Genomic DNA, 25,564 nt, shown 5'->3' with positions numbered 1-25,564 from the left:
TTTAGGGGAAGTGGCAGAGTCACTCAGCAGAAGACCTGTTTATGGGAGGAGTGAGGCTTGGAGACTGATGACTCAGTCTCCTAGACCCTCGTTCCCTCCTATGCAAATCAGATGCCAGCTCATCAACCAGAACATCTGAGAAACCAGAGCAGGTGGTCCGCCAAGCAGACTCAATCAGAAAGCATCTCTCGACTCACCGGCTTGGTCTGAACGTTACGGCTTCTTGGCTTCACTGTGAATTCTTTTTCTTCTCTCGCATGGATGCGCTGAATTCTTCCCTCTCATGCAAGTAGCTCTTATCAAGTCTGAGAAGTCAGATTCCATCTTCAATGCTGAGGGTGAAGGATCAGAGAAAGAGAGAGAGAGAGGAAGCCACTTCCAGCTCTGAATTGGACACCCTCAGGGACATCAGCCCCCAGAATAATATAGTCATTTATTCTGAGCTGCAACAGAGAAATTGAGGGTCTTATAGGCCAGCCACCCATTTTGCAGATGAGAAAACTGAGGCTTGAAGAGAGAGCTCATGTGTCCTAGTTGAGGGTGCCTCACCGTGGTCTGCTGTGACCCTGAACTTTTTGCCCAGTTCATCCCAGTTCATTCTGGGTCTTTCCCTCTGTGGGTGTCAGTGCGCGTGTCTGTGTTTAAAATCATGTCATGGGTCCACTTGCCCAGAATACTGTCAACCCAAGTCTCAGGGCCCATCCCGCTGCTCTGGGGCCCTCAGTCAAGTCCCTGCAAGAGTCTGACCGTCAGGGCCTGGCTGGGTTTGCAGCTTTGATGACAGCCTGAGACCCGCAGGAGTCCGTGTTTGTGTTTCCTTCCCATTTAAACTCGGCCTCCAGCCCTCTCACGTCTGCACTTGGAGCCTTAACCGGTTGCATAGCGGCCTTTCTCGGAAAACTGAAGTGGGGAAAACACTTCCAGTGAGAGATTGCAGGGGAACTGGATCCTCACGCAGCCTCAGAGAGGCCTCCTTGTGGTTCCCGGGTAATTATGAAGGAAGGAGTGCACCGCGCCGGGTGGAAGCTGTCTTAACCAAGTGACAGAACCTGGCTTGCCCATCATGGGCAAACACACGGGTGCGTCCTGTTTAGATGTGCCAGAAGGACACACCTCACCAAAAAGGTTTAGCCAGATCTAATTATCAGGCTGCAGTCGCAAATGCAAACCATGGGGCCGTCTGCAGGACTCATGGCCTGAGCTTTGCAAAAACCTCAATACCATGAAAAGCAAAAATGAAAACAGCGATGGGGGTGGGAGTGGGAGAGGTGCTGGATCAGGAGGGAAATAACCGAGGCCATTTGTAAACCTTAAGTGGATTCTGGAATTTTTTAAGCTATAGAATATATTTTGGAATCATTGGGAAATTTTTAATCTCCATTTTATTTATTTCTTCTTTGATCTTTATTCCTTCCTTCTGCTGACTTCAGATTTTGTTTGTTCTTTTTCTAATTATTTTATTAGGTGGTAGATTAGGGTGTTTATATGAGATTTTTCTTCTTTTTTGAAAAATGAGGAACATTTTAATATAGGCTATATATCAGATTGTTGTTGTTGTTCCTAAGTCGTGTCCTGCTCTTTGCAAGCCCATGGATTGCAGCCCACCAAGCTCCACCATCCATGGGATTTTTCCAGCCAAGAATACTGAAGTGGGTTGTCCTTTCCTTCTCCAGGGGATCTTCCCAACCCAAGGATTGAACCCATGTCTCCTGCATTGACAGACAGATTCTTTTCCACTGAGCCACCTATATGGGGTGGTATTGAGTTAATTGCCTTAGCCATGATCCTGGTATTGGGTTATATAAGACAATTCTTATTCTCAGAAGATGCTTGCTGCAGTGCTGAGGAGTGATGTGCATGAGATCACAACTATCAAATGGTTCAGGAAAAAAGTGTGTGTGAGAAGAGGGGAGAAGACGTGAGGAAGGGGGAGGGGAGACAGTGCGTGCACACGGGGCAGATGTGGACCATGGGTAAGTAGGATGAAGGGCAGTAGGTGTTTGCTGCTGTTCTGAGCTTTTACAATTTTTCTGATGTTTGCGAGTTTTCAAAATAATAAGTTGTAGAGAATACTGTCCACACTTGGAGTCTCCTGACCCTCTAGGTTCCCTGTCGTCACTCAGCTCAGCCTGCAAAGGGTAAGAGCTGGGACTGACTCAGCATCTCTCCTCTTGGGCTCAAGGCATGTCTTCTCTTTGCTCCCGTGAGAAAGTATGAACAGGCCTTGTGAGCACTCCATGCTGTGTCTCCAGGTGTAAACCAGGTAGTTTGTTCAAGGTCACACGTAGATCCAGTCGGTGTGCAGGAGACGGGAGGGACCCAGCCTTCAGACTCGCAGCCTGGACCCCAAGCCACACCCTCTCAGCGCCCCTCCCGTCCCTCTTGAGCCTGGTGTGTTGTCACACAGCTTCTGAATAATCCCGGGGAGTGGGGGGCATGCCTGCTTGCCTGCCTCAGAGGTGCGGGAGCCCAGCGCAGCCTGGGAGTCACAGCATCCCCACTAGGATGCCATGTCCTCGGGGATTGGCTGCCTGGCAGATGCAGTGGCTCCTGATTGGATGGTGGCAGCTGCAGAGCAAGGACGTGGGCTCTGGGCACGTTGGCTGTGCCCCTGAACTGTGTCCTGAATGCTAAGCAGGGGGCTTGGGGAAATCTCACCAATCCTTTTCCCTCTCTGGGGCAGCCAAGGTGCTGACCTCCCCAGGAGGAATGAGACAAGCATGGATCGTGACTTGTGGTTCTTTTTCTCATAAGTGGGCATCAGAGCATGGCCAGGCCCCGGCTGTGGGCCGAGAAGCTCGCTTCTGACCCTGAGGGAGCTGACCTTCCAGAGTCCGGGCTAGGGGTAAGGAGTAGAGCGCCTCCCTAAGTGACCACTGCCACCTGTAGCTGCCGTGATCACCCCTACTGGACAGAGCGGGCATTGCAACCCCAGAGAAGACTGCCCTGTCGCCTGCTCCTTAGGCACCAGTCCCTAGCCCTCCCCCTACCCAAGATGTGCCAGGCACAGCTGTGAACCCAGCAGACAAAACTCCCTGCATCCATGGAGCTGACATATTGGGGTCATAAATGAGACAGCAAGTGAAATATAAGGTGTGCTAGAAGGTGACAGGTGCCAAGGAAGGGTTAAGATAGTGTCCAGAGAAGGGGCTTCCCAGGTGGCTCAGTGGTAAAGAATCTGCCTGCCAATGCAGGAGACTCCACAGATGCAGGTTCAATCCCTGGGTTGGGAAGATCCCCTGGAGAAGGAAATGACAACCCATTCCAGTATTCTTGCCTGGAAAATTCCATGGACAGAAGAGCCTGGTGGGCTACAGTCCATGGGGTTGCAAAGAGTTGGGACAATACTGAGCAACTGAGCATGCATGCACGCACATCCAGAGATGACTCCATGACAATGTGACCTCTGTATCAGGAGGTGAAGGTCAGTGTCCCTCAGGTGGGTCTGGGGTCAGAGAGCTTGGGCAGAAGAGAGACCAGGTGTGGACACCCTGAGGTTGGAGTGTCTGTGGGGCTCACAGGACCCTATGGAGCCCATATTATCTGTGGCAGTGACCAAAGAGGCAGGAGGCGGAGTGGGATGTCAGAGAGGTCATGGCTCAGGCGGAGGCCACTGTTGAGACCGAGGCTTTCACTCTGGATAGAAGGGGAAACCACTGGAAGGACTGAGCAGAGTAGCATGATCGCTCCCCTCCCCCCTCAGTGGGCTGGGGTCAGGGAAAGTGCATGCATGCCATGCAAGCTAAGTCGCTTCAGTCATGTCTGTCTCTTTGCAACCCCATGGACTGTAACCTGCCAGACTCCTCTGTCCATGGGATTTCCCAGGCAAGAATACTGGAGTGGGTAGCCATTTCCTCCTCCAGGGGATCTTCCCTACCCAGGGATCGAACTCCAATCTCTTGCATCTCCTGCATTGGCAGGCAAATTCTTTACCACTAGTGCCACCTGGGAAGCCCCAGGGAAAGTGAATTACCCAATAGGATCCTGGGTGACCGCAGTGTTACCTCCTGGCCTGAGGAAGACAGCCCAGACCCCAAGTCCACAGATTGGCTCTGGTCCTCCCATCTCTACAGAGTTTGGGCAATGGAGAAGTGCTCAGAACCTCAGGAAAGCAGTCAGGGAGGGGTAGGCTGGGAGCATGGAGGGATGGAGTGGAGTCTTCACCAGCACTGAACCGGACCTCAGGCTCATCTGAGCCCCTGTGGGTTTGTCTGTCTGTCTGTCTGTCTGTCTGATGCGTACATGCGTGCTCAGTCGCTCAGTCATGTCTGACCCTTTGCGACCCCATAGACTGTAGCCCGCCAGGCTCCTCAGTGCATGGAAATCTCCAGGCACGAATACTGAAGGGGTAGCCATTCTCTTCTCCAGGGGATCTTCCCAGCCCAGGGATCGAACTTGTGTCTCCTGCATTGGCAGGTGGATTCTTTACTGCTGAGCCAACAGGGAAGCCCTGTCTATCTGACGAAGGACATACAGATGCCCAACGAACCAGGCTTCGGGATCACAGAGCATCTTGACCGTAGCTGACTGGTCTTTTTTAACCAGCTCCCCTCTTTCTCTGCTCTCCCTTCAGAACCTCGCCTCCGTGAAGAAGGGAGCGCTTCAGGGCAAGTGAGGCCGGCTCCATGTATCCGGAATCAACCACAGGCTCCCCAGCTCGGCTCTCCCTGCGGCAGACGGGCTCCCCCGGCATGATCTACAGGTGACCCCCCTGCATCATCCCCCAAGCCCTCCCAAGATCAGTCCTGCCTCTGAGGAGGGGTCCCCAAGCCAGCCACCTCCCCATGACCCAGAGGGAACAGACTAAGTGAGCACACAGGGCTGTAAGTTGCATGCAAGCCAACCATTTCTCCATGTACCCCATGGACTATAGCCCACCAGGCTCCTCTGTCCATGGGATTTTCCAGGTAAAAAATACTGGAGTAGGTTGCCATTCCTTCTCCAGGGGATCTTACAGACCCAGGGATCAAACCTGGGTCTCCTGCATTGTAAGCAGATTCTTTACCATCTGAGCCACCAGGGAAGCCTTTAAGACCAAAATGGGAAGAAAAAAATGAGAGGTTTGACCAGGTGGGATAGAGCCAGGATTAGACTCCTGCCTTGTCTCTGACTCTTCTGAAATATTCCGTGGGAGGTAACAGAGGCCCTTCCTGGATTCTGTTTCTCTTTTACATGTTATGACTCCTGTGGTGCCACCAGCTTCCCCAACACCCTGAACGAGGCTCAAAGCCTTATAGCCAGTGTGGAGGCTGTGGACAGTGGGGGCGTCCAGGTGCTCACTGGGCCCATGAGAACTTCTCCTGGAAAGCCCATTTCCAGATCCAGTTCTGGGTCTTTCCATTTGGAAAATAGCCCAGGCTGAACCACAGGGAGGCTGTGGGGAAGGTGTGGGATGGAGCAGCTGGCTCTGGTCAGAGCACAGACCCTGATGGCATTGCTGTCACGGAAGACTGGGGTGCGAGTGGAACCCTGGGGCTCATCAGTCCTTCAGCCGCTGGATCTGCAGGTCACTGTCAGGGCCTGAGCTAGAATGAGTGTCTGCAAAAACCATGGGGAACGGGGCATCCCTCCTTAATCGAGATCCTCAAAAGAACTCCATAGTCTCCTGCAGACTTGCCAGCAGCTGGATGTGGGCGTTTCCTGGTTTGAGTGTTTTCAATCGTTGTTATGATTCGTGAAAACCCAACGACTTCCCCAGAGGTTAACCTCTAGGCTTCACTTCCCCGCCGGGCGTGAGAACCAGACCAGGCAGAGACCCCCGTGTCCAAATAAACGGGCCTCTGCTTCCCTGTGCCACTGGGTGGCGCTGCGGCCGAGCGCTCGGTACCCAAGCAGAGGGGGGCGGGGCCGGGGTTGCGGGGCGTCGGTGATGCTTCCTGGGCTGGCACCTCCCTGTGCGTGGCTGATGACAACTGTGGCTTCTCTCTCTTCTCTCCCTGTCTCCTTCTCTCCCCTCCATTGCTGTCCGCAGTACTCGGTATGGGAGCCCCAAAAGACAGCTCCAGTTTTACAGGTAACGAGCTTCTCCGTTTTCCCTAAAACCTGGCAGCAAGCACGGGAGCGGGTGGGAGGATCCCGCCATCCGGGCCGGGGGCGCTGGTGATTTCTCCGAACGTGAAAATCCTCCCCATGAGATTCAGGCTCTGGTCCTCTCTCGGTGTTGCGACGGCATCATGATGAAACCGTGCAGTCGGGCTCGTCGTGTGGGTTCATCTGGAACTTGCTTTGATTTGAGCTGGGCGCTCGCCAAATCTCTCTTAAAACGTCGCTCCTCCGGCGGCAGATTGCGTCCTTTCCTGTGATCCCAGCTTGTGCTCTTGGCTGGTCAAAGTGAAAGACATGCCCCCAGCCCCTCATTCTCCCCTTGTCCCTGGATCTGAGCTGATTTGCAGCCTACAGAGCTCCCTGCGGTGTGTGGCTCCGACGGGACCTGGGTCAGGGTGGGGATGGATGTGCTGGCTTCTTTCTGATTATTTCCCTGTTGGAAGTCAGCACACCCGTGTCCCCAGAGGGAGAGGCTGTCAGCAGATGGGACAGGCTTGCAGTCCAGCCTGAGGCACCTGCCATCAGCAGAATCCTCCAGGACGGGTCCCTGCCTCCCTCTGTGCAGCCTCTTCCTGACCTCTAGGGTAGGGCATGCGCCACGAACACACGTGCTCTTGAAAATCTCTAGCTCCGGGAATTTACTTCGACATTTTCCTCCATGGCAAACACTTCAGGCTTATGGAACTCACAGGGCAGCGCCGCCAGCTTTGGGACTGGACACTCAGCAGGCAGGGCTCTGTCTGTGGTGCATCGTGGCCTCCAGGCCTGAGAGGTCTCTGTCCAGAGCCAGCTCCCTGGCGTGTGGCGTCTTATTGCCGATGCTCCAGGGGCCCTGCTCAGGCAGTGGGTGTGGGGGTTGGCGCCAGACTTCCCTGTGATTCTTCCTTCATGCAGTCTTCTTGGTCCTGTGTCTGAACACGACTGTGGGGCTGGGTTCTCCAGCTCATTTTCCCCACTGCTTTGGTGGCTCCCATGAGGTCTTCCCCCTTACAGAGAGCTCTGAAGAGAGGTCCAAATCTGATTCTGCTGGAGGTTTGGCTAGATAAGGTCTTGCTCGAAATAGTTAGGGCTGAACTTATTAGGTTTGCAAATGCTCTTACTGGATACAAGTGTTTATCATCATATACACATGTCTGTCTATGTGTGTTGTATGTATGTGTGTGTGTTTGTATGTGTGTACCTGTGTTGTGTGTGTGGGTATGTGGGTATGCATGTGTGTATGTGTGTATATTGTGTATGTGTGTGCGTGTATTTGTATGTGTGTACATGTGTTGTGAGGATATGTGGGTATGCGTGTGTGTGTGTATTGTGTGTGAATGTGTGTGTGTTTGTATGTGTGTACACGTGTTGTGTGTGGGTGTGGGTATGTGTGTGTATATGTATATATATTGTGTGTGTGTGTGCATGTATGTATGACATAATATGCCAGAATGAATGTGTGCCATCTGTCCAGAAGGATTCAACCAGTGAAACCAGACATGCACTTAAGCTGCATCCTCAGATGCTGTTCTGAGGCCTGCCTCACTCCCGGAAGGAAAGGAGTAAGGTGAGACGAGAGCAGGCCAGGCCGGCAGCTGAAAGGGCCCATAGGAAGTTCCCAGTAAGTCAAGTGGAAATGAAAGGGTGCCCCACGCCCCTTGCTAACCCCAGAACCCCCCAGATCCACCCTTTTTTCCACCCTCTGGGAACCCCTCTGGGTGAGCATCTGATCCCTGTGAGGCCTTCTTGCCCCGAGGAGGGCCTCTGTGGGGGAATTGAATCCCTGGATCTGAAGACACCCCCCACCCCACTCCCTGCTCAGCCTCTCCACATTCAACGCCACAGGCTCTGGCCATCCTGCCCTTTGAGGCTCCAATGTGGTCACTTCACACAGACACTCAGGCATCTCTTGTGGGGCCTCTGGTGATGACCTTAATGGGGTGGGATCATTCAGCATACTGGTCTGACATGGCTGGTGGATGGTTATTTAAGTCAGCCAGAAGGGTGGCACCCCTCCTTCAACAGGGCAAAATGTCCCAAGGCCCTGCCCTCCAGCAACTTACAGACAGGTAAAAGAGGGAAGACCGTGTACCTGTCAGCTCATACACAGGAGGCTGCATAACAAACAACCCCAAGACTCAGGGGCTTATGTGTCTGTGGGTTGACTGAAGTCAGTTCATCTAGGCTGGGCTCAGCTGGATTGGTCTCTGGGCTTCAGGCTGAAGGCAAGTTTCACCCTCTCTCCATCCTGCCTAACCAGGGGCCATCCCAGGTCTCTTCTCGTGGCAGAAGTGCCAGAGGAAAAATGTGTCTGAAGGCCAATGGTTTGAACAGGCACAGTCACTTCTGCTCATTCTTTGGGTCAAAGCAAGCTCATGACCAAGCCCAATGTCAAGGGGGAAAGCCCAGGGGAGAACCACATCACATGATACAGAGAAGGGGAAAAGGATGGGCCACAGTAGTGCAATCCTGTTGTTCCTGATGTTGTTCCGTCGCTAAGTCATGTTCGACTCTTTGAGACCCCATGGACTGCAGCATACCAGGCTTTTCTGTCCTCCACTATCTCCCAGAGTTTACTCAAACTCATGTCCATTGACTCAGTGATGCTGTCTAACCATCTCATCCTCTGTGCTGTGCTGTGCTTAGTCGCTCAGTCGTGTCCGACTCTTTGGGACCCCATGGGCTGTAGCCCACCAGGCTCCTCTGTCCGTGGGGATTCTCCAAGCAAGAATACTGCAGTGGGTTGCCATGCCCCCCTCCAGAGGATCTTCCCGACTCAGGGATTGAACCCAGGTTTCCCGCATTACAGGTGGATTATTTACCATCTGAGCCACCAGGGGAGCCCAAGAATACTGGAGTGGGTAGCCCATCCATTCATTCTCCAGGGGATCTTCCTGATCCAGGAATCGAACCGGGGTCTCCTGCACTGCAGGCAGATTCTTTACCAGCTAAGCTACCAGGGAAGCCCTCTCATCCTCTGCTGCCCTTTTTATGACATCGTGGCACTGCAAGGAGATCAAACCAGTCAATCCTAAAGAAAATCAGCCCTGAATATTCATTAGAAGGACTGATGCTGACTACAATCTACCCCAAACCTAAATCACTCTAATAGCATCTAGGAGGTAAACGGGTCTTGAGAGAGTCCAGAGAGCTGTTGGAGTGAGTGGTTAGCTGGCTGAGAATCAGGGAAGGCATCATAGAACCAGTGAGCTGGACCTTATTCAGGCTAGACAGAATTCAACACAGACACCAGGAAGAGCATTCCAGTAGAGGGGACAGTCTGAGCACAGCTCAGAGAGGTGCCCAGAGAATAGGAAGTGGCAGTCGCATCATCTGGGCCTTCAGGTACAGGACAGGAAAGAGAGTGACCAGAGGCCAGGCTAGGGAGGCAGATGGGTATCTGAGGATGGAGGGCCAAGAATGCCAAGCAGAGGAGCCTGACTGCCTTTGGTGGGCACTGAGGAGACATCAATGGTGTTAGAGCAGGACAGGGAGCAGGGCTCTGCTGCAGGAAGGAAGCCTAGGAGCAGGGAATGAGATGGGGGGAATGGGAAGGCTAGATGTGGGAGCCAGGAGAGGTGAAGGAGGGCTGAACCACTGGGGCCATGGGAGGATGGAGTGGAGGTTAAGAGGAGCCAGGTCCACAGGGCTTGGTGTCCAAGGGGCAGGTGTGGAGAAGGACAATGTGATGCGAGGGAAATGGTGCCCAGGGGAAGGAGATGGGGCCTCATTCCAAGCAGGTCAGACTCATGATCAGCACCCAGTAGTGAGGCCACAATGGCCACTTCCAGCCTGGGGATGACATGTGACACAGAGGCCATGGAACTGACCATGGGCTTCGGCCTTTAAGAACCATCCCAGGGGCTTCCCTGGTGATTAAGCCAGTGGTTAAGACTCTGCATTTCCACTGCAGGGAGTATGGGTTCAGTCCCTGGTCAGGGAACTAAGATCCCATAAGCTGCATGGTACGACCAAACAAACAAAAATCTAAAGAAAAGAGAGAAGGTCCATCACGAAGGCCTTTCCAGGTCATCCCCCACTACCAGTCACCTCCACTTCCATGCCGTCCCCCAGCCTCACGTTTCTTTCCACTCCAGATATGGGGCTGTGCTCCCCCCAACTCCTTGGAGCCACCCTCGTTAGCAGGCGTGTCATGAGGCAATGAGCTCGGCCTCTGTCCAGAATCCCATGCCACTGGCACGATCTCTCAGCTGGAAGATAGTGTCACACTGAGTCTCTGGGGGGCAGGGGTCCCAGGATGACATGAAGGGCCCCTGTGGTCAAGAGCCCAGAACAGGGACTCAGCATAGATCACCCCCAAGCTCAGCCGCAAAGCGTCTTCCAAACCCCAGCTCAGGACAGTGAGGAAGGGTCTCCATGTGGTGTCTACACAGCGAACTGCAGAAACCTTCTGTCCATATATAGGTCCTGGCAGCATAGGACATACAATCTGGGGTGTGTCCCAGCAGAAGGAGGCAGGGCATCCATCTGTGCATGCTGAAGGCGTGTCTCGCCAGGCCCGCACCCATTCTCTGTGGGTGGTGGTCTTATGCTGTGGGCCCCTGGGCTCCCCAGCTTGCAGACATTTAAGAACGTGGTGGGAAGAAAGCCAACCAGCCTAGATCCCTTCCTCAAAGACCAGAAAGCCCAGCCTGCACCTCCTCCCAGCGTCCAGTGTCTCCAGGCAGGGGGGCATGCGCCCAAGGGAACAGCAGGACCCCAGCCGGTCCCCCCTCCCAGCCGGGACGCAGGAGGCTGCCTTGCCAGGCTGCACTACGGAACTGCACTTCCCGGGCTTTTAGGGGAAGAGGCGCGCTCGTGAATAATTCAGCCTCTCTCAGTGAGATGCAGACGCCCTAATAGGACTAATGGACTCACTGCCTCCAAACCCGACCCTTGTGGGACCTCTCATTCACCGACTGCTTCTGACGTCCTGCAGTGACACTCCCTAATGAAAGAGCTGCCGCACCAGCTCCGTAGACGCCTGGTGAGCCCTAGTAAATCAGACTGTGTCCCTTTTAACCAGCAGACGCCAGCGAGGCAGGTGAGTGGTCCCTTCAGCTCAGGAGGCAAGTGGCAGCCGCCTCCCTGGTTGCGGGCGGGGGGGAGATGCTGCTGGGGCACAAGCATCCCGGGAGTGGACAGCATTTGGGGGTGCCTTTTTGGCTGATCTGAAATGAGACCCTCTATATATTTTCAAAGTGGGAAACCTCAAAAAGAAAGTTAGTCCTAGGTAACCACAGGAAGAAGGAGGGTGGGCGTTCTGCTGCTTGAGCTTGCTTGCCTCCCGGCCCTGCCTCTCTGCCCATCTGGGGGACCTGAGCTCCAGCTGATACCCCGTCGGGTTCCCCATTAAGACCCAGCATTTTCGAGTTTCCCCAAGAATAACGACAGCAGAAGGCTGGGTGCTGTCTGAAAGGTCTGTTTGGAAGCACAGGCCTGAGAGAGCTGGGGGCTGCTTCTCTGGGCCTTGGCTTACTGATGGTTCTCGAGCAAAACTGGTTTTGTTTTTCCCCTGACGCGATGCCCTGCATTTTCGAGCCGTGCCCCGGAATGATGCCCCTGCCTCCATGCGCGCCCGCTTTGGGAATTCTGGCCAGTTTCTCTGGTGTCCAGACACATGTTGCCGTTTCAAAGAGACTTTCCAGGTTCCTTCTGGATCCCACATCTCAGGCTTTGGTGGCTCCCAGTAAACTGATTTCAGTTCAGGAATCCCAGGTGGAAGGCTGCTCAGCAAAGTTGCAATTCCCATGGCTTAATGAGGTTAATGTCTTCTTTCCATTTTTCTATGTCACGCGGTCCGTTCACGAGCATTCCCCAGGTCCCTGTCCACAGGAATAGATTTGCAAAAGGCAGGCCCCAGTGCAGGGGGTACCCTGTAGAGTCTGTAATTAGCAATGGTTGTTGTTGCTGCTGCTGCTGCTGCTGCTAAGTCGCTTCAGTCGTGTCCGACTCTGTGCAACCCCATAGACACCAGCCCACTAGGCTCCTCTGTCTCTGGGATTCTCCAGGCAAGAATACTGGAATGGGTTGCCATTTCCTTCTCCAATGCATGAAAGTGAAAAGCGAAAGTGAAGTCGCTCAGTCGTGCCTTTCTCTTAGCAACCCCATGGACTGCAGCCTACCAGGCTCCTCCGTCCATGGGATTTTCCAGGCAAGAGTACTGGAGTAGGGTGCCATTGCCTTCTCCGGCAGTGGTTGTTAAGGAAAGCTAATTCTTCCTGAGGTGAGTAGGCAGGGTGGCAAAGAGGAGGAGCGAGAGGTTGGGGTCACTGAGCAGTCAGGCAGCCGAAGAAGGAGCTCCAATAAGGGGAGTCTTCCTGGGGCCCCTCATCCAAGCACCCAGCCCTGCTCACCTGTGGAGGAGCCAGCTTATTTCCCTGTCCTCTCCAGCTGGGCAGCACTGTTACTGCCAGAATCCCTCTGTGTCTTGCCTCCCTCAAGGCCCTTAGGGTGAGGAAGGTGTCCCAGCTTCGTCCTCGCTGTGCTCTGCCCGCGGGACACCCCCAGGGCACAGGCCCCCCTGTGAGCGCTGCAGCCTTGCCCTCCACCCCAGGCCAGGGGCCACCATGCCCACCCACAGCCCGCATCTCCTCCCACGAGTCCCCTGACTCAAGCCCGCCCTGTGCCGTGGGGACCTTTTCACCCAGCGGCAGGCTCTGGGCTCCCTCTGTGTGGTTGGCGGCCCTGCCCCACCCACGGGCCCCTCCCAAGGCCACTATAACACAAGATAGGAGAGATGACCGACAGGGGAGAGCCCAGTCCCCACAGAGATAGTTGTTGTTCAGTCTGTAAGTCATATCTGACTCTGCAGCCCCATGAACTGCAGCACGCCAGGTTTCCCTGTCCGCTATCTCCCGGACATGCTTCCCAGGTGGCGCTAGTGGTAAAGGACCCCACTGCTAATACAGGAGACCTGAGAGACGTGGGTTCAATCCCTGGGTCAGGAAGATTCCCTGGAGGAGAGCATGGCAACTCACTCCAGTACTCTTGCCTGGAGAAGCTCATGGACAGAGGAGCCTGGTGGGCTACAGTCCATGGGGTCACAAAGAGTCAGACATGACTGAGAGCAATTTAGCATGCACGAGAACCCTACAGAGGGGCTCCCTCCAATTCCTGGCGACACCCACTACGTTTGTCTCATTAGGAATGTGTAACTCTGCAAGACCAGGGGCAATGGGTAGAGTTTACATTTCGTCCTGCACGGCCCCTAGAATCACTCAGGCCTGTGGTCAGGCTCCTGCCTGCTGGGCCGTCTCCCCTCCACCCTGTCTTGTGTATTTTTGTGCCCACACCACTTATCATGACTGGTACCATGTTCCACGTCTCATGGTTGGCAGCCACCTCCCACACACAGCACTCTCCCACCACAAGGCCAGCCCCTGTCCAGTTGTCCAGGATGGTTCCGTTTCACCCACAGCAGCCCACACAATAGGCCTCTGCCCATGCCATTTCACAGATGTGGAGACTGAGTCTCAGAGTGGTCCAGGTACCTGCCTGGGTCACACCAAGCAGGTGACACACAGGGCTGCCCCTGCCCATAACCGGGCCACTCAGCCACACAGTTACTGCAACCCTGAGGCTGTGGCTAGATTTCTGGAGCCAGACCAGGATGGCTTGTTGCGAGTAATGTCTTGAAAGCTAATGGCTATTGATCTCAGCCTGGCTGGGCTGGGCTGGGAACGTGTGTGTCTGAGTTTAATCCTGTTTTTCGGGAGGTGCCCCTGCAACTGCTCCCCACCCAGCTGGTCTCTCTGAATACAGACCCCCACAGAAGCCAGGAGTGGTCTGCTTTTGCCCCATGCAGGCCATGAGCCACAGGCTACACAGCTGCCTCTGAAGCAGCTGCTTGACGGGTTGTGGGCAGCGTGCACATGGAGGGGAGGAGGGAGTTGGTGCTGCCCACTCTGAGGGCTTCTAAGGTGCCATTTCCTGGGCCACCCCCCCACCCCAAGCCTGGGGCCCCTCTGTTGCCAGCAATGTGATTCTCCGGAAAAGTGGGGATTTTTGTGTTGAGGTGTGCCTGCCTGCAGAAGCACCCATCAGAGACTTTAGTCTAAACCCTGTGGGAATCCAGAGGTTCCTTTGCAGCCCCCTCCCCGTGGGTCTGAACCATGGTAATGCAAGTCCTGGCCAGGAGAAGGCAGCCTATAGAGAGCTTGGCCTGATCAGGGGTCAGCCCAGCCCCTCCCTGTCAGCACAGCCAGGGAAATGCCCAGTTATTGCTCCAGGTGCTGAGCGCACAGGCACAGCAGTGAAAGTGGACAGAAGAGTCCCTTTCTTCTTGGACCTGACTCTCAGGAGGATCAGCTCAACAAACAAGGTGATGGAGACACCTGTGGTCTGTCCGGTAATGACACCTGCCATGGAGAAAGGCATGTGAAGTGTCAGGCAGGGGTGGGGAGCTCACACGAGGAAGGACCAGCCCAGGGGGCTCCAGCACCATCTCCACCCTCAGGGACTGTGCAGCTGCCTCAGCCCCCAGGACAGCCCCCAGCCCTTCCCAGGATAACGGAGCTTGTTCTCCCTTGGGGCACAGGTGGGGACAGAGCTGGTCCCTCCACCTCCCGGGCTGGCCCAGCTGACCCAGCTGAAAAGATGAATCTCACCTGACTCAGTGACGGTGACAATACTGGGGCCACCGTGCAGGCATCCAGGCCAGGGTGGAGGTCCATGGTCAGGTGTTGAGGGAGAAGGGAGTCCCTGGACTGTAGCACAGCCCCTGCCCCCTGCGACCGTGTCCGTGTTGCCCAGGCAAAGCCCCTGTAGGATGTTGAGGCACAGCCATGGTGAAGCCCTCCAACTGACCCGTTCACATGTGTGTGTGCATTGACACACGGCAGCGTTCTGTGCACACACGTGTTCCCCTCGCCTAGTCTTTCTTGACTCTGCCTCCTGGGGCTCATTGCCTATCAGTTCATGCAGAGACACCTCACTCCTGAACGCTGCACAGAAATCTGATGGACCATCAGGTACATAGCGAGTTTCCCTATTGATGGACACTTAACGTTTTTAGTTTCTGAGTATAATCATCCCTTCAGGTGATGATTTAGCAATGGGTTTTAACATTTAAGTTTTCAATTTACCAACTTTTTCCCTCCCCCTGCCCCCGCCTCACTGCCTCCTTAAATGCATCCGCTCAGTGTTTTCTGTTGCAAAAACTAAACTGTGACATAATTCATTTGCGCATGGAGCCCAAAGAACTGCGCTGGTGCAATGGCGCTTTCTACAAGCAGAGAATGCCGGTGTGGATAGCATTGCCTTCTTCACCAGTCTGTGAACGAGTAGGGCCTTCCCCGGGGGTGCGACACTCCCGGCAAAATCACACGAGAGTTTGCTTCAGCGACAGGTGTGCTTACGCTGCTTCCGGCTCGGCCCTGTAGCTGGTTTTACCCAGGGAACAACTCCTGGGGGCGCCGTGAAGTCCTCCGCCCTGGCGGAGGGGCCGGGCTCCCTGCATGCTCCTGCGCTGTTCTCATCCTGAGCGCTCTTTTGACATTGCCCACCTAGAACGCAGCTTCGCCCGGGCTTGTCTCGTGGATGCAGGGGACAGAGGGGGTGGCTCAGCCAGAGTTCCCTGCCAGCGCAGTTTTGAGGACCAAGAACCTCATGTCAGGAGATGCTCATATCCTGGGGCCAGGCCCTGTCCCCCGGGGCCAGGACCCCTGGGTGGCCGCTCTAGCTGGATGATGTGGCTCTGCCACCGCCCCTGCCCCCGGGGCCAGCGTCCAGCCCGGGAAACCCGGGGCAGGGGGAGGCTCTCTAACCCATCACCACTGGGCGTTTACCATCTGGACAGCGGCGGCTCCCGGGCCGGGTGGGACCATGTTGTCCATGACGTACAGCGAGAGCCTGAGGAGCGTGAGCAGCAGGTGTCACTCGGACTGGGCCCTGCACCCCGTCCGCCAGACCGACACGCTGGAGCTGCAGCGGCTGCGGGAGGTGCGGGCGGCCGCCCAGGCCAGGAACATGGAGAGCTTCCTGCGCATGCACGGCCTCTCCCTGGACAGCTGCACCGCCCGGCGCACTGGCATGAAGTACCGGTAAGGGGCGGGGCAGGGCGCTGGGCGGGGGCAGGAGATCCCCTGGCCAAGGCGAGGGCTGCTGCGAGAGGGGTGCAGCCCAGGAAACGGGGTAACCATTTGTTGTCAACCGGGGTAAATTCTTGGGGTTTTAAGAACGCTGACCTTAGGACTTCCCTTGGCGGTTCAGTGGTTAGGTCTGTGAGCTTCCACTACGGGGGTCATGGGTTTGATCCCTGGTCAGGGAACTGAAACCCCACATGCTGCGTGGCAGGCCAAAAGCAAAAGCAGAATGCTGACTGCGTAGGAATGTGTAACAGAGGGAAAACGAGGGTCTGTGTGGTCCTCTGCTCCAGAGATAAACACTGCGGTGTTTGGTATCTCCTCCGTGGGGAGATGGTGATTTTTTGAAAAAACTGCAGCAGAGTACACTTACTATGTCATCCCTCTTCTTGCTGTCTCACTGGGATGTACACGAATTGCTCCCCAAGTGGCTCAGTGGTAAAGAATCCGCCAACCCATGCAAGAGTTGCAGGAGATGCAAGTTTGGTCCCCAGGTCAGAAAGATCCCCTGGAGGAGGGAATGACACCTGACTCCAGTATTCTTGCCTGGAGAATCCCATGGACAGAGGAGCCTGGCGGGCTACAGTCCGTGGGGTCTCAAAGAGCCGGGCACGACTTAGCAACTGAGCACGAGCAGGAAACACTAATTAGGGGAAAGTCCTCGATTCATTATCTTACCCACATGGATTTGTGCATCAGAACGTGCGAGGTCCTAGGGACCAAGATGTGCTTGGGTTGGCCTGTCCTTTCCATGGGAAGTGTCTTTCAACAGGTGGCCTCTGAACTGGTTGCTGCGACTATGCTTAAAGATGTGATTAACAAAGACTGTGGTTTAGGTGTCCCTGGTTGTCTGATGATGGGCTTGTAGGGCTCAATTCCATTGGAACCTCAGAACGACACTCTGTTTAGCTCGCTTGTCATTGGAATCAGTGACAGTGCACTGACCCTCCCCCTTTCTTCTCTGAAAGCCTCGGAAAGTGGCCAGAGAGCCCCAGAGCTGGCAGCTGAGTCTATAAATGACAAATATTCAGCTTTATTCCTGTGCCTTCCAGGGACAAGCCCTGGCCAGAGCCAGTCACCCAGAAGAAGCCCCCTCCCTGCTTCTGTTCAGTCTGTGTTCAGTTGCCAGATTTAGCAAATAAAAATGCAGAAAGTGAAAGTGAAGTCGCTCAGTCGTGTCCGACTCTTCGCGACCCCGTGGACTGTAGCCTACCAGGCTCCTCCATCCATGGGATTCTCCAAGCAAGAATACTGGAGTGGGTTGCCATTTCCTTCTCCAGAATACAGAGCACCCAGTTAAATCTGAATTTCAAACAAATAACAAGTTTATGCCATAATCAGGACTTATTTATACCAGAAGTTATTTGTTGTTTATCTCAAGTCCAGATTTAAGTGAGTGTCCTATATTTGATTTGGTTTCCACCTACCACAGGCCCCAGGGGTTATCTGGCTGTTCTCTGGAGAGTGGAACAGAGACCAGCCCTGTTGCTGAAACGTTTTCTCCTGCGGACGGTGTTTGGGTCTTCAGGGGTCATTGCATGAGCACGTGGTTGTCATTTAAAGATATAAAGCACTTCTGCCCTGAGTCCATTAGGTGGCAGAATTCTTAAGGCTTTGCATTCTAAAAATCCAGATATACCAGGACAAAGGGTCAGCGAGACTGGCCCTAAGGACCTCCTGATTCTGTTGGAGATTTCTCAAGAGGGAGATGAGGGTCTGAATTTTCTTCTTCTTTTTTTTGGGGGGGAGGGGCTGTCCGTCGATGTTGTTGCTGTTCAGTCACTAAGTCATGTCCGACTCTGCAGCCCTATGGACTGTGTTACACCAGGCTCCTCTGTCCATGGGATTCTCCAGGCAAGAATACTGGAGTGGGTTGCCATTCCCTTCTCCAGGGGATCTTCCCGACCCATGGGTCAAACCTTCATTTCCTTCATTGGCAGGGGGATTCTTTACCACTGGGCCACCTGGAAAGCCCAAGTCATTGATTGTTGCTGTTCGGCTGTTTCAGTTGTTGTTCAGTTGCTAAGTCATGTCTGACTCTTGGACTGCAGACCCCATGGACTGCAGCATGCCAGGCCTCCATATCCCTCACTATCTCCCAGAGTCTGCCCAAGTTTATGTCCATTGAATCAGTGATGCCTTCCAACCATCTCATCCTCTGTCACCCTCTTCTCCTACCCTCAGTCTTTCTTTCCCAGCCTCAGGGTCTTTTCCAATGAGTCAGATCTTCACATCAGGTGGCCAGATTATTGGAATTTCAGCATCCTTTAATTAATTCAGAAATATTTATTGAGGACCTACTTGACTCCAGGCAACAGACTTGCAGACATTGCATAATCAGGACAGGCAGGGTCCCTCCTCACCCTCTTGGATGTTCCATCCTGGTGGGGGGCGGGTGTGACAGAGAAAAAGCAGGTAAATGCCCAAGAGAGTCAGGGAGGCCAGGGACAGCTTAGACCCCAACCATCTGAAAGAAGGACCACTGGAAGTGGTGGGGAAGAACCTTCCAGTTCAAGGGGACAGGGGAACATTTGAGAAGAGAAGCCCTGGGGCAGAGTGAGGAAGACAAGAGCAGTAGCGGGGAGGCCAAGGGAAGAGGCCAGGGGGTTGTCCTCCTCCTGGGAGACCCCAGCTCCCTCAAGTATAGATATGATTTATAGAAGGGTGCCCTGGGGTGAATTATGTCCCTCCAAATTGCATCCATCCGGATTCCTAGAGGCTACTTGGAAATAGGGTCGTACAGATGTAATTAGATGAGCTTACACTGGAGTTGGGTGGGCCCTAAATCCACTGCCTGGTGTCCTAATAAGAGGCCCAGTGAAGCTGCACAGGGAAGAGGCTTTGTAATGGCGGAGGCAGAAATTAGAGTGATGTGGCCACAAGCCAAGGACTGTGGTCACCAGAAGCTGGCCAAGGCCAGGACAGCCCCTCCCCTGGAGCCTACAGAGAGTGCCCTGCCACACCCAGATTTCAGCCTTCTGGCCCCCATTGATGTGATAGAATCACGTTCCGTTGCTCAAAGCCCCCCAGTTCGATGAACTCTCTTGCAACAGCCCTAGGACCCGAACACAGCTTGCGGTTGTGGATACTGGGAAAATGTCCTATTTGCCTAACACTCCAAGGAAAAGGTCTGTGTTGCATCTGAGGCTTGACGGACTAACTGTGGGGCTGAAACACCCTGGGAACCTTGCTTCCCTAGCAAGGGTTGACAAGAAAACTGCTTGAGGCTTTAGCATCTGAGGTGGTCGCACTGTGGGGCCCTTTCTTCATCTGGTGGATTTCATATGGCTGCACCTGGGAATTTCAGTTAACTGGGAAGAGAGCCTCCGGAACCATGGCTACCAGATATGAAAGATCCCAGATAAATGCCCTTCCAAGGTTAATGCTTCTGACAGCAGCTGGGCTGGGACTCTGTTAAACCTGGTCTTAAATATTAATATAAAAAAGATAACGCCTCCAGATAAGTGCTGCCTGGTGGAGCAAGGCAAACACCATGCCACCATCCCAACACATTATCAGTTGAACTGAGCCTACAGCTGGGAAAAGATTTCTTGTTAACTTCACCCATTTTTTTTTTAAACTATCCTCAACTCTTGCTGTTTAAAAAAAAAAAAAACAAAGGCACTGAATTTTAAAATCTCCACAGTCCCTGTGTCAGCTCCCCCTTCCCACGTCCACCTGGCTGCATGATGGAGGGTCCAGATGTGTGGCCTGAGACAGAGCAGCAGCTGTGGTCACGGGCCCACATGGTGCCAGGTGGACACCGGACCTGGTTCAAGGATGCTCCTCTTCTGCCATACACGGCCCTGGGAAGGAACCCAAACTCCCCACTGGATCCCGCACACGCTGTCTCTGATTTTGGCCTGTACTCCTTTTCCTCCCGCTCGGGGTGCGCCTGCCTTTCATCCATATCTCAGAGGAGCTCACTGCATCCCGCAGTCCTTGCGCATCCTCAGTGTCCCCCAGAGGGTGCATCCTCCAGGTTTTCACAGGGCTGGCTCCCTCCCATCAGCGCAACTTCGGCTCCAAAGAGACTTTCCCCACCACCTGGTCTAAACAGATGCCCAGTGCGTCGCCCTCAAGCCCACTATCCTCTCACCTTGTTTTTGCGCGTCTACATCCCGCTGACAGCATGACCTTTGTCTGTTCTCAGCCCCTAGAGCAGTCCAAACCTGTATAAGTACTGGCTGGATGGTGTTTCCCAGTCTTGGTCTTAACCCACTTTCCAGAACATTCTCTTTCTGGAAATGTCTCTCCTGCTGCTTCCTCGGCAGCAGGACTGGAAGCTGTGTCTGAGACTCTCTGATATGGCCCGGAGAGCAGGGAGCCCTGGGCAACGAGCCTTGGCCATGAGCTTCTGGCAGGGTACAGGGTCCTGCCTGCCTGCAATTTTTGACTCTAGAGTGTGGCCTCTTACCACTGGCCTCTTACAGGAATCACAGACAGTATTTGATTTGTGGTCAAGCTCATCAAATAGACTTGCTCATTTATTCACAGCGGTCACTTCAAGCTGGGCCAGTCAGGAAAGACTTCCTTGAAAAATCTGGGAAGCCAGTGTGTCTTAAAGGATGGGTAGGAAGAAGGAAGAGGGGCAGGAGAAAAGACACGTGAGAGTTGGTGAGAGGACCAGTCTGGGGTGATGGGTGGGGCAGGTCTACCTTGAGCCGGTTCTCTACCAGTGTTCTGGGGTTGCCCTAACACAGCATACACGCAGAAGCTCAGAACAGCAGCTTCTTATTCTCTCATGATCTAGAGCCGAGAAGTCCAAAAGCCAGGGGTCAGCAGGGCCACACTCCCTCTGAAGGCTCTCGGGAAAGATCCAACCTTGGCTTTTTAAGTAATTTTAATTGGAGAATAGTTGCTTCACAATGTTGTGTTAGTTTCAGGTTTACAGCAAAGTGCATCAGTTATACACACACACATATCCAGTCTCTTTTAGATTCTTTCCCCATATAGGTCATTACAGAGTACTGAGTAGCTTCCCTATGCTGTCTAATAGGTCCTTATTAATTACCTATTTTTGTATATAGTCGTGTGTATATGTCAATCCCAATCTCCCAGTTGGGAGCAGAAACAGTGGCAGATTTTATTTTCACAAAATCACTGCAAATGGTGACTGCAGCTGTGAAATTAAAAGACATTTGCTCTTTGGAAGAAAAGCTGTGACAAACCTAGACAGCATATTAAAAAGCAGAGACATTACTTTGCCAACAAAGGTCCATATAGTCAAAGCTATGGTTTTTCCAGTAGTCATGTCTGGATGTGAGAGTTGGACGATAAAGAAAGCTGAGCGCCGAAGAATTGATGTGATGCTTTCGAATTGTGATGCTGGAGAAGACTCTTGAAAGTCCCCTGGACTGCAAGGAGATCAACCCAGTCAATCCTAAATGAAATCAACCCTGAATATTCATTGGAAGAACTGATGCTGAAGGCAAAGCGCCAATACTTCGGCCACCTGATGAGAAGAGCCAACTCATTGGAAAAGGCCCTGATGCTTGGAAAGATTGAAGTCAGGAGGAGAAGGGGGTGACAAAGGATGAAATGGTTGTGTGATGTCACTGACTCAATGGACATGAGTTTGAGCAAATTCTGGGAGATAGTGAGAAGCCTGGTGTGCTGCAGTCCGTGGGGTCACAAAGAGTCAGGCACGACTTAGCAACTGAACAATAGCCCTTCCCCTTCGGCAACCATAAGCTTGCTTTCTGTAATATGTCTGTGCTTCCTTGATTTTGTCTATAGACACATCACTCCAATCTCTGCCTCTGTCTTCACATGACTGTTTTCCCTCTGTGTGTCTCTGTCAGTCTCCAAGTCCTCCTCTCCTTATAAATACAGCAATCATTGAATTTAGGGCTCACCCCAATCACCTCCTCTTTATGTGATGACATCTACAAAGATCCTTTTTCTGAAGATGGTCACATTCATGGGTGCTAGGAGTTAGGACATGGACATGTCCCTTTGGGGGACGTGTTTCAACCCACGCTGGGTCACCAGGGCTGACTCAACTCCCAAGCCTGCAGGAATGTCACTGAGTGTCCTGGGGGGGACCCAGCTCTGGACAAGTCATGCGGTCTCCCCTGGTCTCAGTGTCCCCATCTGGAAAGCAGAGACTATATATAGTCACTTCCTCATAGAATTATCCTGAGGACTAAATAAGGTAGTGATGGAAACCAAAACTCCAGGCTTGGCTCCTGGTGAGAGAGAAACTGTCTGGGAATAAATACCATGGGTGCCAACAGAAGCACCTGGAGAAGCAGCTTGTGTTCTGTGTGGCCATCAAGCAGATGGAAAGGTCACTCTGGAAGAGCTGCTGTGCCACGATCCAGGGGTCTCCCCAGCCCCCTGGGGCAGGTTGAGTTTGGATCCCAGGCACCACACCAGAAGCTCCTGTTGCAAGAAGCTCTCTTTGGTAGCATTCTATAGACACGGCAGGGCTTTTACTCGGGGTGGCTTCCCCTCTGATTCATCATGGCAGGAAACAGCTGCTTTAACAACAGCAGGTACTGGAGAGGCAGAAAAAGCCCAAATCTGCTGTGGCTCAAAACCATCCACACTCAATGTTTCTGCGCCAAGCCCTTGTCTGGGACTCGCTTCACCAACACACATTTGAAAGGAGAGACCCTTTGGGGTGACATTTAACTGTGGCAAGTTCAGGTTGAGGTCTTACGCTTTTGGTTTTCCACTCTTGTCTTTTCTTGTGATTTTCTAAGTACTTTAAGAGTTTGTGACCTCTGTGTGAAGCACGTGGAAAGTTCCAACTGCGCAAACCCACCTGCCCAACTCCCACTCAGCAGTTCTCTGCTGGACCCGCCACATTTGTCCTGGATTCCCCAAGCGGGTTCTGAGGTCAGACGCCCATTCCCACCGTCCCCACAATGCATTACAGAGGGATGAGCGGGGACTGGGGACTCTACACTGGGCCAGGTGTCCCACTGTCCCCACAACATGTTACAGAGGGTTGAGCGGAGACTGGGGACTCTGCACCGGGCCAGGTTCAAGAGTCCTGGGAGAGCGCCTCCTGTGTGGCCCCCAGGCCTCTGGTATCACTGGGGAGGCTGAGGTCTGACACCCAGAGGAAGGAAGGTTTATTGGTGCTTGAGAAGCAGGGGAGACTGCTTCACACAGCATGTACTATCTCAGCTGAGGCCAGGGGATGACAGGGAGTTCAAAGGCAGAGAAACAGGAAGGGCACTCCCATAGGGAGCAGCAAGAGTGAAGGCCCAGAGTCTTTTGAAAGCACTGACATTTTTTTTCAGTAACAGTTATATTGAGATATAATTCACATACCATATTCACATTTGTTATCCTGTCACTCATTCATGTCCAACTCTTACAATTTAATGGTTTTAGTATATTCATATAATTGTGCAAAAATCATCCATTTTAGAACATTTTTGTCACCCCAATAAGGAAATCCCATACCCACATTAGCTGTGGTTCCCTGATTCTCCACTCCCCTCACCCCCTAGAGTCACTAGTCTGCTTTCTGACCCTATGGATTTGCCTATTCTGAACATTTATTTTATTTATTTGGGCTGCACTGGGTCTTCAGTGCTTTGTGCGGGCTCTCTCTAGTTGTGGCGAACGGGGGCTGCCCTCTAGTTGTGGAGCGCGGTTTTCTCACTGCGGTGGCTTCTCTCGCAGCCGAGCGGAGCTCGGGCTCTAGGCACACGGGACTGACTCAGCAGTTAACTGTGCAGGCTCAGTAGTTGTGGCACACAGGCCTAGCTGCTCCGAGGCAGGTGGGATCTTCCCGGACCAGGGGTCAAACTCGTATGCCCTGCATTGGCAAGCAGATTCCCAGCCGTGGCACCACCAGGGAAGTCCCCTGAACATTTCATATGAATGGAATCAAATCACACAGTACATGGCCTTAAAGAACCCGCCTGCCAATGCAGCAGACCTAAGAGACACAGATTCGATCCCTGGGTCGGGAAGATCCCCTGGAGGAGGAAATTGCAACCCACTCCAGTATTCCTGCCTGGAGAATGCCATGGATAGGGGAGCCTGATGGGCTACTGTCCATAGGGTCTCAAAGAGTCAGACACGACTGAAGCGGCTTAGTATGCACATGACTCGTTTCTTTCTCTTAGCATGACGTTTTCCAGGATCATCCCTGTTGGGACGTGTGTCAGTACTTCATCCTTTGTATGGCTGAATAACGTTCTACTGTGTGGCTATAGACTGCATTTTGTTTATTCGTTATTTTATCTGTTGTTAGACATTTGGATTGCTACAACTTTGGGGCTGTGATGAGTAATACTGCTGTGGACATTTGTGTTCAAGTTTCGGTGTGGGTGTTATGTTTTCAGTTCTCTGGGCACATACCTAGGAGTGGAATTGCTGGATTGGGAGGTGAGATGGGTGACCTTTTACACACTGTAGTGACTGAGTCTTTGTGAATCTCACTTAAAGCTCAGAGCATACCATCTGGTTAAGAGCAACCTGAGGAATTCCTAGTGAGATGCCGTCCCTTACGGAATCCATAGTGAGATGCCGTCCCTTGTGGGATCCAATGATTTGCCAGTGCACAGAGAACCGAGTGAGGTGGAATGAAGTAGGGGATCTCCACACCCTCCAGGCCAGTGCATAGCACCATTCAAATCTCTTGATAAAAACACAGCTTCCCAGGACTGCCCTGGCAGTCCAGTGGTTAAGACTTCACCTTCCAATGCAGGAGGTGCAGGTTTGATCCCTGGTCAGGGAGCTAAGATCCCACATGCCTCAGGACCAAAAAATCAAAGCATAAAATGGAAGCAATATTGTAACAAAATCGATAAAGACTTTAAAAATAGTCCACTTCAGAAAAAGAAATGCATTTTCCCAGGCCCAGCCCCGGAGCTGCTGATTCTGTAGGTGTGGTTGGGGCCCAGGAATCTGCATTTGTAACAAGCTCCTCTAGCATCCTGCTCAGGTGTTGAGCATCCCTGCGGTGGACTATAAGCTCCATGAGCCTGGGGAGGAGCTAGAGGCAGGGTCTTTGCCACCTGCAGCCTGTTCAGCAGGGGTGTGGGCTTCCTGCGTGCCAGGGTCTATTGTCTTCAAGTGCAGGGCCCAGTTGGTGGAGAGCCCAGCTGGTAGAGGGGCCAGCACTGCACCTGCCCTTCCTCCTTCCCATCGCCCATCACCAAAGGGGCTCAGGGACCCACGCCAGGCAGGTGGAACTTTCACAGGCAGGTGGAAGAGGAAAGCAGCGCTGCCCTGTGGATCCTGAGGGGCCCCTACTGCCCTCCACAGGTGGCGTCTGTGACCTGCCAGGGCCCCCTTGGCAAAGGTACCAGCTCTGCCTTCCCTCTCTCCCCAGGACCAGTTCCCCCCCTGGGGAGCGGTTCCTGCTGCCAAGTCAGGCCATGGGGAGGACAAACAGGATGCACTTACCAGTGGGGGTAGGGAGAGTCTCTCACAAGGGCCTCTCCTAACTCCATGGCCAGAAAGCCCTTCCTCTCTGCTGAGGG

General features: G+C 53.3%; 1 protein-coding gene across 5 annotated transcripts in view; it reads left to right on the top strand.

The window, feature by feature from the left end:
- The window catches only part of KCNAB2 (potassium voltage-gated channel subfamily A regulatory beta subunit 2), a 96,317-nt gene that overhangs the window by 32,833 nt on the left and 37,920 nt on the right, over positions 1 to 25,564 (top strand). For 3 of the 5 annotated variants that reach the window (XM_018060452.1, XM_018060454.1, XM_018060453.1), the window contains exons 2-3: positions 4,574 to 4,702; positions 5,972 to 6,013. In XM_018060452.1, the coding sequence (XP_017915941.1) occupies positions 4,626 to 4,702; positions 5,972 to 6,013 (119 nt within the window). In that variant the 5' untranslated portion in view covers positions 4,574 to 4,625. Of the gene's footprint in view, positions 1 to 4,573; positions 4,703 to 5,971; positions 6,014 to 15,631; positions 16,068 to 25,564 lie in introns of those variants that run through there. The other 2 variants (XM_018060455.1, XM_018060456.1) reach the window with 2 other exon arrangements.

The sequence above is a fragment of the Capra hircus genome, chromosome 16, assembly GCF_001704415.2.
Source record: "Capra hircus breed San Clemente chromosome 16, ASM170441v1, whole genome shotgun sequence".
Classification (NCBI taxonomy): domain Eukaryota; kingdom Metazoa; phylum Chordata; class Mammalia; order Artiodactyla; family Bovidae; genus Capra; species Capra hircus.
Note: the sequence above shows the minus strand (reverse complement) of the source record. Positions and strands in the feature narration are given on the sequence as shown.